We start from the raw sequence: 17,500 nt of genomic DNA, 5'->3' as shown, positions 1-17,500 counted from the left end.
GATGCAGCACTAGATGCTGAAAGTTTACGAGCACGTGCTTTTGGCTGTCGTGGCCTGTAATCTAAATTTCTACCACTTTCACAACATTCAGGACACTCCCAACTATTCGGTAGATCATCACTAACAGTTATTCTTTGAGGATCCAATCCTATACATTCTGGATGGACAATATCAAAACACACAGAACATTCAACTAATCTCGATGGTGCTGTCGGCGTAGGTTTACCTATATATAACAATTAACAAAAAATATATATATATATATATATATATTAATAAGATTTCAATATTTTTTGAATTTTAAATTACAATTGAAATAGATATAAAATAATAATAAAGTACCCATTAATGGAGCAGGTTGTTGACCCCAACCATCCAATTGGCATACTTTACAAGCTGCGGTAACTGGTAGCATGGGCCTAAGGCACTGTCTCATCAAGCATGTTTGCTTTGCACGTCCACTACCACCAAATTTGACCATATCTTGACAGTACATACATTCACCGCAGTCTGTTCTTGTACATGCTTCACACTTCTTGCATCTAGTACGTCTTCTTCTTGGAAATGCTCTTTCAGATTTCTCTTGCGAATGATGCCTTTGTATTTTCACGAATGTTTTCTTTGTTATTCTCATGCGTTCCTGTAAAATGATATTTAAAAAAAAAAAAAGAAAAAAAGAAAAAAAAAAAAAAAGAGTCACAGAGAAAAAAGAAAAAAAGAAGATATAACAAACAACGTCACTTAAATAATCACAAATAACATTCATAGTTTATTATAATTTTATTCATATTTACTCCTTCTGCTATAGTCAATGCTGGCGGTGGTGGTAATACTGGATTACCAGTTACAGCTGCTTCTGGACTGTCATGTCTGTGTTGCTCTACCAAACATCTAACGTCATGAATCAGGGCAACGGGATCGTGTATTAATTCAGGCACATTCTTTTTAGTAGAGGGCAATGAATGCAGGTACATTACTATGGCTTTTAAACCATGTAATTCGTATGGCGTAAGATGGACATGTTGAAGATGTTGAGGAACTAAATGTTGCCTTTGAGATTCCGATATATCTAAATGACTTCTACCCAACAGAACGTGTACGTATCTTTCGAGAACGTACCTATAAAAAAAAAAAAAAAAAAAAAAAAAAAAAGAAGAAGTAACATAAATATTAATTAACGATTAAAAATTAATATACCATTGGAAAATATTTTCATTGTTTTATAAATATATGCGTACCATAACATTTCTGTAAAAAATGGATAGCGAAATTTCTGAGGCACTTTTGTATGTTCCTCAACTTGGGCAACTTTCAATTGTTTTTCAATACCAAAACTATGAAGAAAATTACCACCGAATACCAAAGAATCTTGAGGCGTATAAACGGCATGTATCCATCCGGTTGGTATAAACAATGTCATTCCTGCGGTTAAACTTATTCTACCGCATCTATCAACCATATCACCAAAAAATACATCTGACTGTTTACCACTTAATACCCATTCCTGATACAAAGCCAAATTCTTTTCAGTGGGTGGTATTAACCAAAAGATTTTTCCACCTCTTAATATATGATACCATACACTGGTACCGCCAAAGTCAACGTGAAAATCCGTATAACATCCTTTCACGGACATTAAACAATATTTCTGTACTTTAGGATACATCATATCTTCCAAAAGATTTGTAGATTCTACTTGGGCTTCTTTTAAATGTCTTGGCCATACAACATCAACCCAATCAACCTGACGAACAAGACTCGGTGATTGTACATAATTTTCCAATTTAGTATGACTAAATTCCAATGATATAACATTCAACAAACGTTCCTTATTCTGATCCTCATAATATTTTTGCCATTCCTTCATTGTCATATCCTCATTCTTTTGGGTATTGACGTCCATCACGTCTAATATCCTTTTAGAACCTAATCCAAGAGTATTAATTTTTTTCTTATTTCTTTTTTTTTTAGACAGACAAAAATATTTTATATATTTATATATATATAGGAATAATAACATACCAACGCAAGTTCTAACATCATTGACAGTAAAGTTGGAACTAGGTACTCTCAATCCTAATCCAGATTTATCTCTAAATAATAATGGTATACCAAGACCATGCTTTTGTAGATAAGCAAGATTCAGTTCTGATCCATTCATTTCACGGAATAATCCATTAAAATGACTTAGATCATATCTATCGCATTCTATCTTTTCATCAAGCTGGAAAGTTCTACGTCCTTCAATTTCTTCATCGCCAATAGCCCAATCATCCGAATACAACTTTTTCGTTCTCTCTCTCTACAAATATATATATATACATATATATATATATATATATACATTCATACATATATATATATGTATATGTATGTATATGTATGTATATATGTATATACATATATGTATATGTGTATATATACATGTATATATACACATATACATATCATATATATGGTAATCATATATATGTATATATATATATGATATATAAAAAAGAAAAAAAAGTAAAATAAAAAAGAAAAGACAATGAAATTTTTGATTTTTTATATACATATATATATATATATATATACACACATATATATGTATATATATATATATATATTTCTTTTCTTTCCCTCTTCACACGTATTAACGATAAAGCAAATAACCTAACCTATACGATATTAATTACTGCACCGTAAGTTATTGTAATAGATTTTTTTCTTTCTCTTTTTTCTTTTCTTTTCTTTTCTGTTTTTTTTTCTTTTCTTTTTTTCATTTTTTTTTCCTTTATTTAATTGTTACTATGTAAAAATGTTTGTTTACCAATTGACGCCTTTTTGGCAGCGAAGTAGAGTCATCGGCCATTGTGGACATGCTGTCAGAAACGTATCATCGAAAACTCATCGAATACTAGAAGTTCTTTAATTCACAAATATCGATACGATTCTTACGTCGATATATAAATCAGTTCTTCTTCATTATTTACATGTCACAGACGAGTAATCGAAATTACAATGAACTTTTCATAGATATTACTTGCCCAACGCCATTCCCTCGCCATTTTCCTGCCGGGCAGTGTTACCAAAACAAATTCTCGACACGACCAAAGTCACAATGTTTCTTCGAAATCTCACGTAGGCCACTTTATTAGTTATATATATACTACTGTAAGTCGATAAAATTTATTAACCTCCAAATAATTTTATATGAATTATATATGATTATCTTAACGTAGAGTATATTTTTCTCGTCTTTTTTTTTTTTTCTAACTTCTTATAAAGAAGCAACAAAAGTCAATCAATATAGATGCCCGCTTGATTAAATATCTTTTTATTTTTTTTATTTTTCTTTCTTTTATTTTTGTTCCTTTTATATTTTTTTTTCTTTTTTTTTTTCCCCCTTTCCCTCCTCTCGCTCCCGCCACCCCAACCCCGCCCCTCAGCACCGCAAAATTCAATTCAGTTCCAATGGGATCTTGAACATAGGGATATTTGAACTTTTGTCACTAGTTTTATCGTTGAGTGATTTAACAGAAATCTTAGAGCCTTGTTGGTGAATTAAAAGTATAAACGTGTACTTTTTTACGTTCAATTGAAATTTCCATATTTTGACAACTTCAATATTACTTCATGGATGGATTATTGATGACGTCGCAAGTTGAATGTTGACAGATATTATTTTATTTATAATATTGAAATAATATATATATATATACATATATATATATATACATATATATATTATATTGTGATTATAATGTTGAGTTTAAGGGATAAACAAATAAATGCTTTGAAGCAAATGTTAAATTTAAATCAACCTGAAGAAAAACACGATGAATCAATACCAGCATGGAAAATATTAATATACGATAGACTCGGTCAAGATATTATTTCACCATTGATATCTGTTAAAGAATTGAGAGAATTAGGAGTTACTTTACATATGCAATTACATTCGGATAGAGATTCAATTCCTGAGGTACCAGCGATATATTTCTGTGCACCTACCGATGATAATCTTGGAAGAATTGGACAGGATTTACAAAATGGATTATACGATATGTATTATTTAAATTTTATATCACCTATATCACGACAAAAAATGGAAGATTTAGCATCGGCAGCATTATTAGGTGGTGTTGTATCCAATATTCATAAAGTCTACGATCAATATTTGAATTTTATTACATTGGAGGATGATCTATTTATATTGAGACATCAAAATAGCGAAGTTATATCATATCATGCTATTAACAAAGGAGACGTTAAGGATAGCGAAATAGAATCTGTTATGGAAATAATAGTGGATTGTCTATTTTCTGTTTTTGTTACAATGGGAACGGTTCCTATTATACGCTGTCCTAAAGGTAATGCTGCTGAAATGGTAGCAAAGATGATTGACAAAAAGATAAGAGAAAATGTTTGGGACGCAAGAAATAATCTTTTTGAAGGAGAATCATCAGGAGGTCATTACAATTTTCAAAGACCTTTACTTATTGTTCTTGATAGAAATGTTGACATGGCTACTCCTTTACATCATACATGGACTTATCAAGCATTGGCTCATGATGTATTAGAAATGGCATTGAATAGATTAATAGTAGAAGAGAATATAGGAAGATCACCTGTCGGTGGTACTCGTTCTAAAACAAAAGCTTATGAATTGGACACCAGAGATCGTTTTTGGTGTCAACATAAAGGTAGTCCATTTCCTAGAGTAGCAGAAGCTATTCAAGAAGAATTAGAACAATATAGAACATATGAGGAGGATGTTAAAAAATTAAAATCATCCATGGGTATAGATAATGAGAGTGAAGTTGCTTTATCTATGGTTTCTACAAATACTGCTAAATTAACAAATGCAGTAAATTCATTACCACAATTATTAGAAATGAAACGTCTTATTGATATGCATACGTCAATAGCTACTGGTATATTGAATTGTATTAAATCAAGACGTCTTGATACGTATTTTGAATTGGAGGAAAAAATTATGAGCAAACAAACATTGGATAGAAGTGTATTTGATACTATAAGCGAACCAGATTGTGGTACACCTGAAGATAAATTACGTCTTGCTATAATATATTACATTTGTACAAATATGTCCGACACTGATTATAACAAATTGGAGGCTGCATTACAATCAGCTGGATGCAATTTAAATCCTTTGATATATATCAAAAGATTGAGAAGTTATACCAGAATAGCAGAAATTCAAAGTAATTATGAAGGTGGTGGAACTAAAACTGTTAGTATGTTTTCAAAATTAATGAATCAGGGTTCTTCTTTTGTAATGGAGGGTGTGAAAAATTTGGTCGTTAAAAAGCACAATTTACCTGTTACAAAAATAGTCGACGAGCTTATAGAATCAAGGATATCGTCACAAACGGAAGAATATTGTTATTTAGATCCAAAACAATTGAAATATTCCGAGCAAATGCCGAAAAATCGACCAACATTCCAAGAGGTTATTGTTTTCATTGTAGGCGGTGGAAATTATATCGAATATCAAAATTTAATTGATTATGTCAAGCAAAAAAGTGGTACAGGTGTTAATAAAAGAATTATATACGGTTCTACGTCTTTTATAAATGGTAAACAACTTTTGAAACAATTGTCGTTGTTAGGACAGGAAGGAAACTCGTAAAAATTGTCAAATATATATATATATATATATATATATATATATATATATATATATATATATATGAAAATGATATATGAAGGAAAAAGAGAAAAAAAAAAGAAAAAAAAAGAAAAAGAAAAAAAAAAGAAAAAAAAAATAAATGTAAAAAAAATTTATTTATAATAATCCACGATATTAATGTATACAGCTTGTTAATATATTATTGATAGCTTATTCCTGTGAACATCTTGGGGGAAAAAATAAAAGAAGTTCATTATTTTCTATATAATTTCTCTCTCTCTCTCTCTCTCTCTCTTTTTCACGTACATGTAATTTAGGTTATAAATTTCTTTCTATACATCCTCCAAGTTTTTTTTTTTAGCCGCCATATTTATAAGTTAACCTACAAATTAGGTAACTTGGTAATCAAAAATATGTTTGATCGATAATACAGTAACCTTTGTTAAAGAAAATTTTATTTTATAAAAGTACGGAATACACGAGTGAAATTTTAATTATAATCAACAAAAAAAAAAAAAGAAAAAAATATGTCAGCACATCGAAAAGAAAATTTGGATTTCGTCGAACGAGCCGAAATTCCTAGAAATTTTCTCGAAGGCGTTAAAGAATTGTATTTGTCCAAACAAGAGGAACGGGATATCAAGTAAATATAATATGTATGTCGATAAAATAGATAAATTGAATGTATTGAAATTGAATTTATTTATTTTTTCTTTCTTTTTTTTTTTTTTTTCTTTTTTTTTTTCTTCAAATTATCCTCTTTAAATAGAAAATATCCGGAATGGGACGTTCCGAGAATTTCACCGGCATTCGAATTAATAAAAACATTTCGCGATTTGAATATTTCTGAAAATAAATTACGTGAAAAATGGAACGAACAAGAAATCGAAAGAAAGGAAATGGACGCCCAATGGAAGGAATTACGTGAACAGGAATTAATTTTTCGAGAATCGTTCATTAAATATAATAATTTTGTTAAAGAGAATCAAGAAAAACGGCAACGCTCGAAACAAAAAATTCTAGGAGAGCGGGAAAGACAAAAGCAATATCAGACAGATGTAAATGATTTAAAAAAAAAAAAAAAAGAATTATCAATTCTTTTATTATTATTATTATTATTATTATTATTATTATTATTATTATTAATATTATTAATATTATTATTATTAGTAATAGTAGTAGTAGTAATAATAATTTTTAAATGTAATTAACATAAATATTTGTTTAGATTGAAAATTTACAAGAGAGATTGAATTATATGAAAGGAATTCGTGAGAAGATGGAAAAATATGTTGGAATATATAAAAAGTATCAAGATTATCTCGAAAAAGTTATCAGCGAGACAAAACAGTTTAGATCGATAACAGAAATTTTTGAACGTTATGAAAATTTGATCGAAGTTAAAAGATCATTATCCGAGCAGCAAGAGAAAAATATTGAATTATTGGAGGAGACCGAAGCAGAGATAGTATATTATATTCATTATTTATTTTCATTTTTTCTTTTTTTTTTTTTTCTTTATTCTTTTTTATTATCATTCTAACAATTTCATTGGATATTTCTTTTTTTTTTTTTTTCCTTTTTTTTTCTTTTTTTTTTTAACGTTCATTACTTTTTTTTAGTATCGCATGACGGAAGCCAAGTCGCAGACATTAATCAGATTGAACAACAAATTGTCAACGCTTCAAGGAAGATACGAGAAAGCGAAGATCGAAGTATTAAAATGGGAAATGTTAATCACTAAAATAAAAGAGGCAGCCATAGGGAAATATTTAGAATTGGCAAGAGTTAAAGATTGTAGTAAAAATATTTATCATCAGATATGTAAAAGAAAGGAAAGATTACCAATATTAGATGACAATGATATTGAACATCAATTGCTCGAAATCAAACGTACTATATTAGAATTAAGACGTATTATATATACGATTAAAAAAGAGACAAAGAAATGACGTTACAATTGAGATATATATATATATATATATATATATATATATAATTTTAATTATTAATAAATTTACATACTCCACATCGATAGACAATATTACGTTTATTTATTTATTAGGATTGGAAACTATGAAACGGGCGTTCTTGTTTAGTTATTTATTTTCATTGAACACCCGTTTCATAGTTTCCAACCTAATACTTATATATTAGATTGTAAACTATGAAACGGGCGTTATCGTTTAGTTATTTTTTTTCATTCAACGCCCGTTTCATACTTTCCAACCTAATATTTATTTATATGAAAAAAAAAAAAAAAAAAAAAAAAAAAAAAAATAATTCAATAATATTCATTGATAACGCTTTTGTATGACTTTTCTAGCAGCCGGTAAACGACAACCGGATACATTATGAAGTAATTCGGAGAAATCACTTTCAAGACGTATATTCAATTTCTCTATTGCTTCTTCTCGAGATAGAGGTATTTCTAAACCTTCGGTCATCACTTGCATTTCTTCTTTCTCGATGCAGCTAAATATATATATAAATATATATATATATATATATTTATATTCGAATGTAGTCCCAATTTTTTTTTCTTTTTTTTTTCTCCTTTTTTTTTTTCAAATGAATGATGAAGGATATAGCAGGTGTGAATATTAGGAAAGGAATTCATGAAAGGATTATTAACTCTCTATAATTCTCTATGATCTCGTATAAAGTATTGAAAATGAATTGTTTGATTTAAATCATGAGTTAATTTAATTCTTTCATTGATCATTGATTATTGAGAGTTAAAGGAATGGATAATAATTATTAAGAAGGACTTACAGTACACAGGGTTGAGTAGGAGCTATTTCTGTGAGAGATGGAACTTTCAATTTTGGTTTCTTATCTTCGTCCAATCTCAATTGCGATGCCATAGTTGCTTTATCGACCCAATGAACTTTATGCATCATTTCTGTTATACGTTTCTCTATAATATTTAGATATAGCATAACGTTGCTCATAGTCACATGTGTATTGTCACCGAGTAATTGTAGAATAGGTGAATTATCACATTTAACAATTTTAAAGAGAGATTCTATACCTTTTAACATTTTCTCTATATCTTGATCGCACTAAATAGAAAAAAAAAAAAAAGAAAAGAATTTTAAATATTATAAAAATTATTGTTTAAGATTAGAAATAAAATTTTTACATTATTAAGTTCTTCTTCGGCTTCATTGGCTAACTTTGTTTGTTCTTCCAATTGATCTGTAATATTTTTCAATGTTTCCACCTGTTGTTTTTCTCTAAACTCATGCAACAATCTTGCCTCATCAATGGCAATCGTCAATTCTGTCATTTTCGTTTGAAGACATTCCATTTCATCATTCAGTTCATTGACATAATTGAAAAGTGCAAAATTTTCTTCCTCTTGTTTAACAAAATAAGCTACAAGACTGTCAATATTGTTCTCCCCTAAATAACATTGAAATTAATAAAAAAAAAAATTATAATAAAAATTATAATAAATAAAAATTAAAAAAATATGATATTATTACCTGTAAATTCTTTCATCGTATTGAGAATATGAGTATAAGTAGCTATTTTATCTTGTTGTTCTTGTTTTTTAGCAGCTCTCTCGGCTTCCTGTTTAATTTGCAAGTCTATAGTTTTTCGATATTGACCTTTAACACCGAGAAATTCTTGTAATTTCATTTCGTTGTCCAATGTACGCTGAAGTTCACACATCTCTGCTTTATGAGCATCAAAATCTCTCATAGCTCTATGAAAGAAAAAGAAAAAGAAAAAAAAAAAAAAAAAAAAAGAAAAAAGAAAAAAAGAATTTGCAAATAATCATCAAAGAAATGTAAAATATTTTTATATCTTAAAGGAAATAAAAATGATACTTTTCACGAAGTGCCTGAGTCTTGTTCATCTCTTCATCCCTTTGATTAAAAGTTAAAGTAGCCTGTTCTATCAGATCATTAATAATTTGTTTTCCTGTATTCAATTGTCCAACAAGTTTATTCCAAAGTGTAGTAAATTGTGTTCTCTCTTTTAATAATGATTCAATCTCTTCACGAAGCTTAACATTCTCTGCTATTATCATATTAAATCTTCTCATACCAACTTCCAATCGATTTTCTAACATTAAGATGAGTTTATGTCGTTTGAAACTGTTCTCCTTAGCTTGTACATCAGTTGGAATTTTTCTTCTTAATACTGTAACTTCTTTCGTTATCTATACAAATATATACATACATACATACATATATATATATATATATATATATATATATATATATATAAATTTAATTTTATTAGAATCAATTAAGTTTTTATAAGATGATAAATATAACAAAAAAAAAAAAAAAAAAAAAAAAGAAGAAGAAAAGGAATATAAAAGACATTGGTAATACCAGTGACCTGTCCAATTTGCCTTTTAAGTTCACCGATTTGTTGTTTTTCAAATTTGATCGAATCAATAAATTTGGAACGTTGATCGAACAATTCTTTCAACTTAACATCATCCATCTCGTCCTTCTTAATAAATGTCTTTGATTTGGCTGATTTAATAGCAAGCAATAATTCAGCTTTCTCATATTCCAATCGTGCAATCATAATCTGTTGATTACGAAGTTGAAGACTGCCTTCCTCAGAACATTTCATACGATCATTCTCCATTATCCTATATTGTCTCTTCAATCTGGTTAATTCAATTTCTGGCATCATCTCCATCTCCAAAGCATCCTGGCCAGGTCTTAAGAATTGCATTTTTATTTATTTATTTATTTCTTTTTTTTTTTTGATAATCCTATTTATTTACTTCTTTTCTTCTTTTAATTTTTTTTTTTTTATTTTTTTATTTTTTTTTTTACTTCTCTCTCTCTCTCTCTCTCTCTCTCTCTCTTTTTCTGTATATTAATTAAAAAGTTGGATTTTCCTGTTGTAATCTTTCTGAAAATTGTATTTTATAAATGTACTTGATGATTATAGTTTTTCCTTTTTTTTTTCTTTTTCTTTTTGAACCTTCGGTAATATTGTCTATCAGGGACATTTGAGAAAGACATCTGCTGTCTATTGCTGAGTTTCGACAGCTGTTGTGTTTATATATATATATATATATATATATATATATATATATATATATATATATATATATAAACCTATGCGTCCATCACTTTGTTGATTTTCTCGGTTGCCAGGCACACCAATTCGTTTCAGGTACTATGCATTGCCTGGAAATCATCTAAAGAAAGAAAGGAACAGAGAGATAGAAAAAAGAAAAGAGGGAGAGAGAGAGCGAGAGAGAGAGAGAGAGAGAGAGAGAGAGAGAGAGAGAGAGAGAGAGAGAGTGAGGGAAAGAGAGAGGAAATCGAAGAAACTTTTCTACATTAGATGTTACATTCATCTGTAGAAACAGAGGATCTATTTGCTAATGTTTTGCTCAATGTTATATAAAATATGGCTGTGAGTTAAATATAATTATATATGTTTTTAGATTCCGGTTGGACACGGACGATGAAGAAGAAGGTCTAAAGTTTGCGTCATTTAATTTTGCCATAAGCGTGAACTCGTAATTATTATTATTATTATTATTATTATTATTATTATTATTATTATTATTATTATTATTATTATTATTATTATTATTATTATTATTATTATTATTATTATTATTATTATTATTATTATTATTATTATTATTATTGTTATTAATGTTGTTGTTGTTGTTGTTGTTATTATTTTATTTTATTTTTTGGCTAATTCTTTTTTTCTCCTTTCTTTTTTTTCTTTTTTAGAAAGAGATGATTCAATTATGAAATCATATGAGTTTTAATCCATGGATTTAATTAATGGTGATAGAAAAATAATGTTTGTATATACGGCACTGTTTTTCAATAAGTGTACAATATGTGTATATATATATATATATATATATATAATGGTAATAAATATATATTAATATGGTAATAATGAGTTATGAAAATAATATCTTTTAAAAAAAATTATATGCATATATATATATATAAATAATTATATAAATATATTTTTTGTAATATAGAAATAATAAATTATGAAAATAAGGTCTGTTAAGAAAGAAATATATATATATATATTTTTTTTTTTTTAATATGATAATAATTATTAAGGTCTGTTAAAAAAAGATTATATATATATATATATATATATATATATTTTTTTTTTTACTTAATATGATAATAATAAATTATGAAAATAAGATTTGTTCAAAAAAAGAAAAAGAAAGATATTATAATAAGTGATTGAAAATAATGCAGTTTTTCTTTTATATATGAAAAAAATTTTAACATAAATAATAAGTTTTATCTGGACAAAAAAGAAATATATATATATATATATATATATATATGATTAAAAAAAAAAAAACAAAAATTAAAATTTTATCTGAAAATAATTTGACTACTAATATTATACTAATAGAAATATCTAATATAATTTAATCCATAAATACATATCATAATCTATATATACATATATATATATATATATATATATATATATATATATGATACCATACAATATATAATACCATAATCCATAAATATATATATACATATGTATAAGTGAAAGTAAGAAAAATGTTAAAATAATGATTGAGAATGTTTTTTTTTTTTTTTTTACAATTACAGATAAAAAATATTGAGATAAATACATTTAAAGTTGAGGAATGTGAGTATACCATTGACTACCACCCGGCTGAATATGATCTATAATGATTTCCGTGCGATCGACTCAGGTGGCTGCCCGGCCGCCAGGTGTCGAGCGTAGTGGTGGTAAAAGCGTAGTGGTGGGGGAAGAGCGTTACATTAGAACGTAGGAGTCGGTCGCGCGTGCGATTAGTTCGCTGACGGTGGGGAAGGTCGACGGGTCGATCGGTAATACAAAGGTGAAACCTTTGCCAAGCCGTTCACACGTTAGAATAAATCGATTATGCTGTATAACGTTTAACTATGATCTTTATTCTGAATATTCTAGAATATATGGTTATGAATTAAGAAAATGAACAATACGCGCTTGTATATACATATATATGCATATATATATATATATGTACATGTGTGAATTTTTTCAAGCGCATATAATAAAACATTAATAAAAGATTACTTTAGAAATATATTATAAATTTCAATGGGAGATTTTGTAAGAATTATTTTCAAACGTTACTTTCTTTCGTTAAAATTAATTTTAAATTGAAAATTTATATCGTAAACATTATTATACGATGGAATTTCATTTAGTTAAAATAATTTTCAAATTGAAAAAATTTATTTCGCGAAAATAATTATACCACGTAATTTTCATTATGTCAAGATAATCTTCAGACGCAATTTTATTTAATATAAAATTATTTTCAAATCGCAGTCTCATTTTGTAAAAGTAAATTTTCTAAGATCTAACTTTTTTTTTTTTTTTTTTTTTTTTTTTTTTTAAATAACACTCAGACGCAACTTCATTCATTTATAATAATTATCAGACGCAATCTTTATTCATTTCTAACAATTTTCAAGAAAAAACTTTTATTTCTTTAATTAAAAATAATTTTCAAAATTTTATTCATATAAATATCATTTCAAGGCAAAATCTTGCTTATTTATTAATTTTTTTCCTTTTTCTCTTTAATTATTCTCTAGGCCAAAAATGTGAATTTTTGGAAAAAGAAACAAAGGGAAAAGAGAAAATAATTTTGTCGATCTTGTTTTTTAATAATTATTATTATTATTAATAAATATTTTTTTTTCTTTTTATTAACAAAAAAAAAGAAAAAGAAAAAAAAATAGACGAATCAAACTTGTCAATTCGAAATACGCGTAATCAATCATATGTGTATTTTACGTATCAATGTATTTACACCCGCAATGCGCGTTAAATTCCCCGCTGCCCTCTCTATTAATCCGTAGATTAAAAGCCGACAACGACGGGAGTCCTCGTCGTTGGATCGTAGGAATTCGGTCGTATTCGTCTATCTTCGGATCAACTCGGGTGTGCGGGAGTACGTACGAGCCAACGTACGCCGATGGGTATTCACGGGAAGACCTCAGTACGCTTCGAGCGTTCGTACGTGACGGACGTATCAATAGATTTATTTTCTTTCTTTTACAAAGTTAAAGAGGGGGGAAAAAAAAAGAAAGAAATAAAAGAACGATGGATTCCGTAATATTTATTTTCCGTTCAACGTGCCCGCGGTGAGTCATTACCTGCCGTAACGTATGTGTATAGTAAACAACAGTCAGGTTATATACGTCGTCATAGTGAAGTGTTACTGTATATATATATGTGTGTGTCTGTATACGTGCCTTTGAAAAATGTTTCGCATTATTTTATTTTTCGATATTTTTACGATGGGACAACTTTTGTTAAACTCAAACGTTACTTTATCGTAATTTCAACGAAAAAGAAAAAACGAATATAAATATATATATATATATATATATTTATATACATTATATACATATATATATATATATATATATATGTATAAATACGCGTGATATATATTATTTTTTATTCGATACATGTAATAAATTAAAATATCGATAGGAACGATGAAAATAAAAAAGAAAGACAATAGCTTTGATAGATAAATAGATAGATGAATTTTGTAAAATGTTATTTGATTTCAAAAATTTTCACACACACACACACACACACACACACACACACACTCTCTCTCTCTCTCTCTCTTTTATTCTCTTTTATTACATCGGCTAATCTTATCAATTTAACGTCGCCATATTTAATTTATTGAGAGAGAGAGAGAAATAAATTTCGTAGAGAAATTTTATAAGGGTTGGGGTGGGGGCGGTGGGGGTTAAAAAAGAGAAAAGAGTGTATTAAAAAAGAAAAAGAAAAAAAAGAAACAACGGAGAGAAAGAAAAAATAAATTCGAGGATGCTGCCAAAGAAGGAGTCCCAACAACAACAACAACATCATCAACAACAGCAACAACAGCAACAACAACTACAACTACAACAACAACAACAAAAGCAACAACGACAACAGGTAGAGCCTTATGCTCTCGAAGACATGATATCGGATTTACAAGCTAGAAGAAGAAGTTCCCTCGATCACGAGGAGACCCTACAAGATCCAAGCGAACTTCTGAGGCAACGTGAAAGGGATCTTGTTCTTGCCGCTGAACTTGGCAAGGCCTTGCTCGAAAGGAATCAAGAATTAACAAGGCAAAGCGAGTTATTGGCCGACGAATATGCCGCGAAACTGGAGGTGAGTCGGATTGTAAGTTTCAATTCTTTTTTTTTTTTTTTTTTTTTTTTTTTTTGCACCATTGGAATTCTCCTTCTCTTTTTTTCTTCTTCTTTTTTTCTCTTGTTCTGTTTCCTATTTTTTGCTTCTTCTTCTTTTCTCTTTTCTTTATCTTTTTTTGATTTTTTTTTTTTTTTTTTTTTTTGATTCTGATTCCGTTCATCCTGCTTTCAATCGGACCATTTTAAATATCGTATTATTTTGGGCTCTAGCTGGTTTGTTTTCTTTTTTCTCTTCGTTTTTGCTTATTTTTTTGTTTTTTTCTTTTTTTTTTTTTTTAATTCTATTTTATTCATACCACTTTTAAGTTATATCTTTTTTCTTTTTTTTCTTTTGCGACCTGATCTGATTTTTTTTTTTTTTAGGTTCTTTTTTCGTTCTTCTCTCTCTTTTTTGTTTTTTTTTCTTTTTTTTCTTTTTTTTTGTTTTAATTCTATTCCGTTCATTCCATTTTTAATCGAACTATTTCGGATATTGTACATTGGATCGAATTGTATTATTTTTTTTTTCTTCTTTTGCGAGCTGATTTGTTTTTCTTTTATGTTTATTCGTTCGTTTAATTTCTTCTTCTTTTTTTTTTATTTTTTTTTTTTTTATTTTTACTCCTTTTCTTTTTTCTTTTCTCATTTTATTTCTTTTTTACTTTTCACGCGTACTGCGTATCAACAGAATTATCGTTAACAATTGTCATATTTAATCTTATTTTTTCTTTTATTTATTTATTTATTTATTTATTTATTTTTGATTCTATTCCGTTCATCACATTTTTAATCGAGCAAAATTATATATATATATATATATATATATATATATATAAATATTATTTCTTAAATATATTTTATTTATTATAACAATTAATATATTACTAAATAATAAATATATCGATTAATATTATAGATGATTAAAAAAATTTCTCCCCTATATCTAATTAATTTCTAACGTTTTTGATTTATTTACGATCGTAGTACCAGTGACGAAAGAACGAAAGAAAAGAAATAAGTAGGGGGAAAAAAAAATATACATATATATATATATATGTATGTATGTACAATACACATATAGAGAAACGTGCGAATTTTCGTAATTACGGTTTTACGGAGCTTAGAAAACGTTATCTATCACATTGCAAGAAATTGCAATAGCAATCGCATAATACAGTAGTGAGAATTATACATTTAAACGTTCTCTATTCCAACTTACGCACGAAAACACGAGTACGAGTATATAAATATAAGAAGAAAGAAAAGGGGGTCGGGCGGGAGGAGTGGCGGGAGCGGGTGAGGAGGTGAAAGAAAAGAAAAGAAAAGAAAAGAAAGGAAAAGATAAAAAAAGAAGAAGAAAAAAAAAATATATACACATTACGAAACTTGAAAAAGGCGGAAGAAGTTTCGCTTGGCCGACTGAACTACAACAATGTACAGTGGTATAGTATATGTACCACTTTATTACTATGACATATGTGTATGTGTGTGTGTGTTGTGCGTGTATAATATTGAATTTGTCAAATAAATAATATCGAAATTCATATTTAGTTTAGATCCTAAATAAATAATAGATTGGGGTTTTTTTTTTTTTTTTCAATTCTTTTTTTTTTTTTTTTTTTTTTTTTTACATTTCAAATATAAATTTAGAAATTATATTATATTATATATGTATGTATGTATATATATGTAATATTGAATTTGTGTTAACAAATAATTTTTCAAAATTTTATTATTTTACTTATTATTTTAATATGTAATATATATTATTTTATTAAGTTTTATATATATGTAAAGAAAGTATACTTTCTTGAGTTATATATTTATTAATATTTAAATATTATAATTTTATATATATATAATGTTATATATATATATATATATTAATGTTAATAATTTTTTTATATACTTATATATATTTATAATTTATATATCACACAATATAATGTTTTTAAATATATATTAAATTTAGACAGACACACACACACACACACACACACACACACATATATATATATATATATATATATATATATATATATATAATTAGCATTATAATTTTCGACAATAGTCATTTAAGGAAAGAAAAGGGGAGAAAAAAGAAATAAATTAAATGAATACAATGTGCATATTCACATTACATATAACTTGTCGTCGATGTGTATTAGATTAAATGGAGGAAGAAAAAGAAGAATGAAAAAAAAAAAAAAAGAGAAAAAAGAAAAGAAATAGAAAAGAAAATAGATGAATTACTCTGGAAGTGCATCTAATTTCCAATGCAATGAAAATCTCTCGGTTGGCTGCATTCGTCGTGAAATGTGTATTTGAAATGTTTCGTTTCGTATCTCTTAGAATCGGTGCTCCGATTTCAGCGAAATCTCGCGATGGAGAAACGCGTACGTAAATCTATCTTATTCACTGATTTCGAACTTTCGTTTTCTTTTTTTCTTTTTTTTTTTTTTTTTCCTTTTCTTTCTTCTCTTTTTTTTTTCTCTTTTTCCCTTTCGTTTCCTCTTCCACTTATTTTTACATATGTATAGTTAGAATACACATACACATCCATAAATATAATAATATATATATATATATATATATATATATATATATACACACACACATAATATACATAGAGGGGAATTTAAAA

The 17,500-nt window shown here is 27.4% G+C and overlaps 5 protein-coding genes across 6 annotated transcripts in view; 3 read left to right on the top strand and 2 right to left on the bottom strand.

Moving 5' to 3' along the window:
* LOC118446591 (jmjC domain-containing histone demethylation protein 1) overlaps window positions 1-3,349 on the bottom strand; it is a 4,790-nt gene extending 1,441 nt beyond the window's left edge. The window contains exons 1-6 of the mRNA XM_035877451.2: window positions 2,813-3,349; window positions 2,023-2,302; window positions 1,239-1,926; window positions 795-1,119; window positions 343-640; window positions 1-226 (exon numbers count right to left, since the gene is read on the bottom strand). The exon at window positions 1-226 is cut by the window's left edge and continues 70 nt beyond it. Coding sequence (XP_035733344.1) covers window positions 1-226; window positions 343-640; window positions 795-1,119; window positions 1,239-1,926; window positions 2,023-2,302; window positions 2,813-2,863 — 1,868 coding nt within the window. The 5' untranslated portion in view covers window positions 2,864-3,349. The remainder of the gene's footprint in view (window positions 227-342; window positions 641-794; window positions 1,120-1,238; window positions 1,927-2,022; window positions 2,303-2,812) is intronic.
* A 138-nt stretch (window positions 3,350-3,487) lies between these two features.
* Window positions 3,488-5,683, top strand: Slh (sec1 family domain containing Slh). The gene has a single exon (XM_085664151.1). The coding sequence runs from the start codon at window positions 3,746-3,748 to the stop codon at window positions 5,636-5,638; it is 1,893 nt and encodes a 630-aa protein (XP_085520277.1). The 5' UTR covers window positions 3,488-3,745; the 3' UTR covers window positions 5,639-5,683.
* Window positions 5,684-5,691: 8 nt separating this feature from the next.
* Window positions 5,692-7,677, top strand: LOC118446602 (coiled-coil domain-containing protein 42 homolog). Its single transcript, XM_035877481.2, has 4 exons — window positions 5,692-6,281; window positions 6,408-6,696; window positions 6,867-7,106; window positions 7,261-7,677. Exons 1-4 carry the CDS (start codon window positions 6,166-6,168, stop codon window positions 7,588-7,590), a joined length of 975 nt encoding a protein of 324 aa, XP_035733374.1. The 5' UTR covers window positions 5,692-6,165; the 3' UTR covers window positions 7,591-7,677.
* A 156-nt stretch (window positions 7,678-7,833) lies between these two features.
* LOC118446605 (coiled-coil domain-containing protein 63) lies at window positions 7,834-10,380 on the bottom strand. Its single transcript, XM_035877493.2, has 6 exons — window positions 9,998-10,380; window positions 9,478-9,812; window positions 9,130-9,353; window positions 8,784-9,046; window positions 8,414-8,703; window positions 7,834-8,113 (listed from the first exon to the last, which is right to left on the bottom strand). Exons 1-6 carry the CDS (start codon window positions 10,343-10,345, stop codon window positions 7,933-7,935), a joined length of 1,641 nt encoding a protein of 546 aa, XP_035733386.1. The 5' UTR covers window positions 10,346-10,380; the 3' UTR covers window positions 7,834-7,932.
* Window positions 10,381-14,168: 3,788 nt separating this feature from the next.
* The window catches only part of LOC118446596 (bicaudal D-related protein homolog), a 34,742-nt gene continuing 31,410 nt past the window's right edge, over window positions 14,169-17,500 (top strand). Inside the window, exon 1 of one of the 2 annotated variants that reach the window (XM_035877462.2) lies at window positions 14,169-14,848. In XM_035877462.2, coding sequence (XP_035733355.1) covers window positions 14,504-14,848 — 345 coding nt within the window. In that variant the 5' untranslated portion in view covers window positions 14,169-14,503. The remainder of the gene's footprint in view (window positions 14,849-17,500) is intronic. The other variant, XM_035877464.2, reaches the window with a different exon arrangement.

Source organism: Vespa mandarinia, chromosome 25, assembly GCF_050613455.1.
Source record: "Vespa mandarinia isolate Hongniang chromosome 25, ASM5061345v1, whole genome shotgun sequence".
Classification (NCBI taxonomy): domain Eukaryota; kingdom Metazoa; phylum Arthropoda; class Insecta; order Hymenoptera; family Vespidae; genus Vespa; species Vespa mandarinia.
This window is presented reverse-complemented; position numbering and strand designations above follow the sequence as displayed.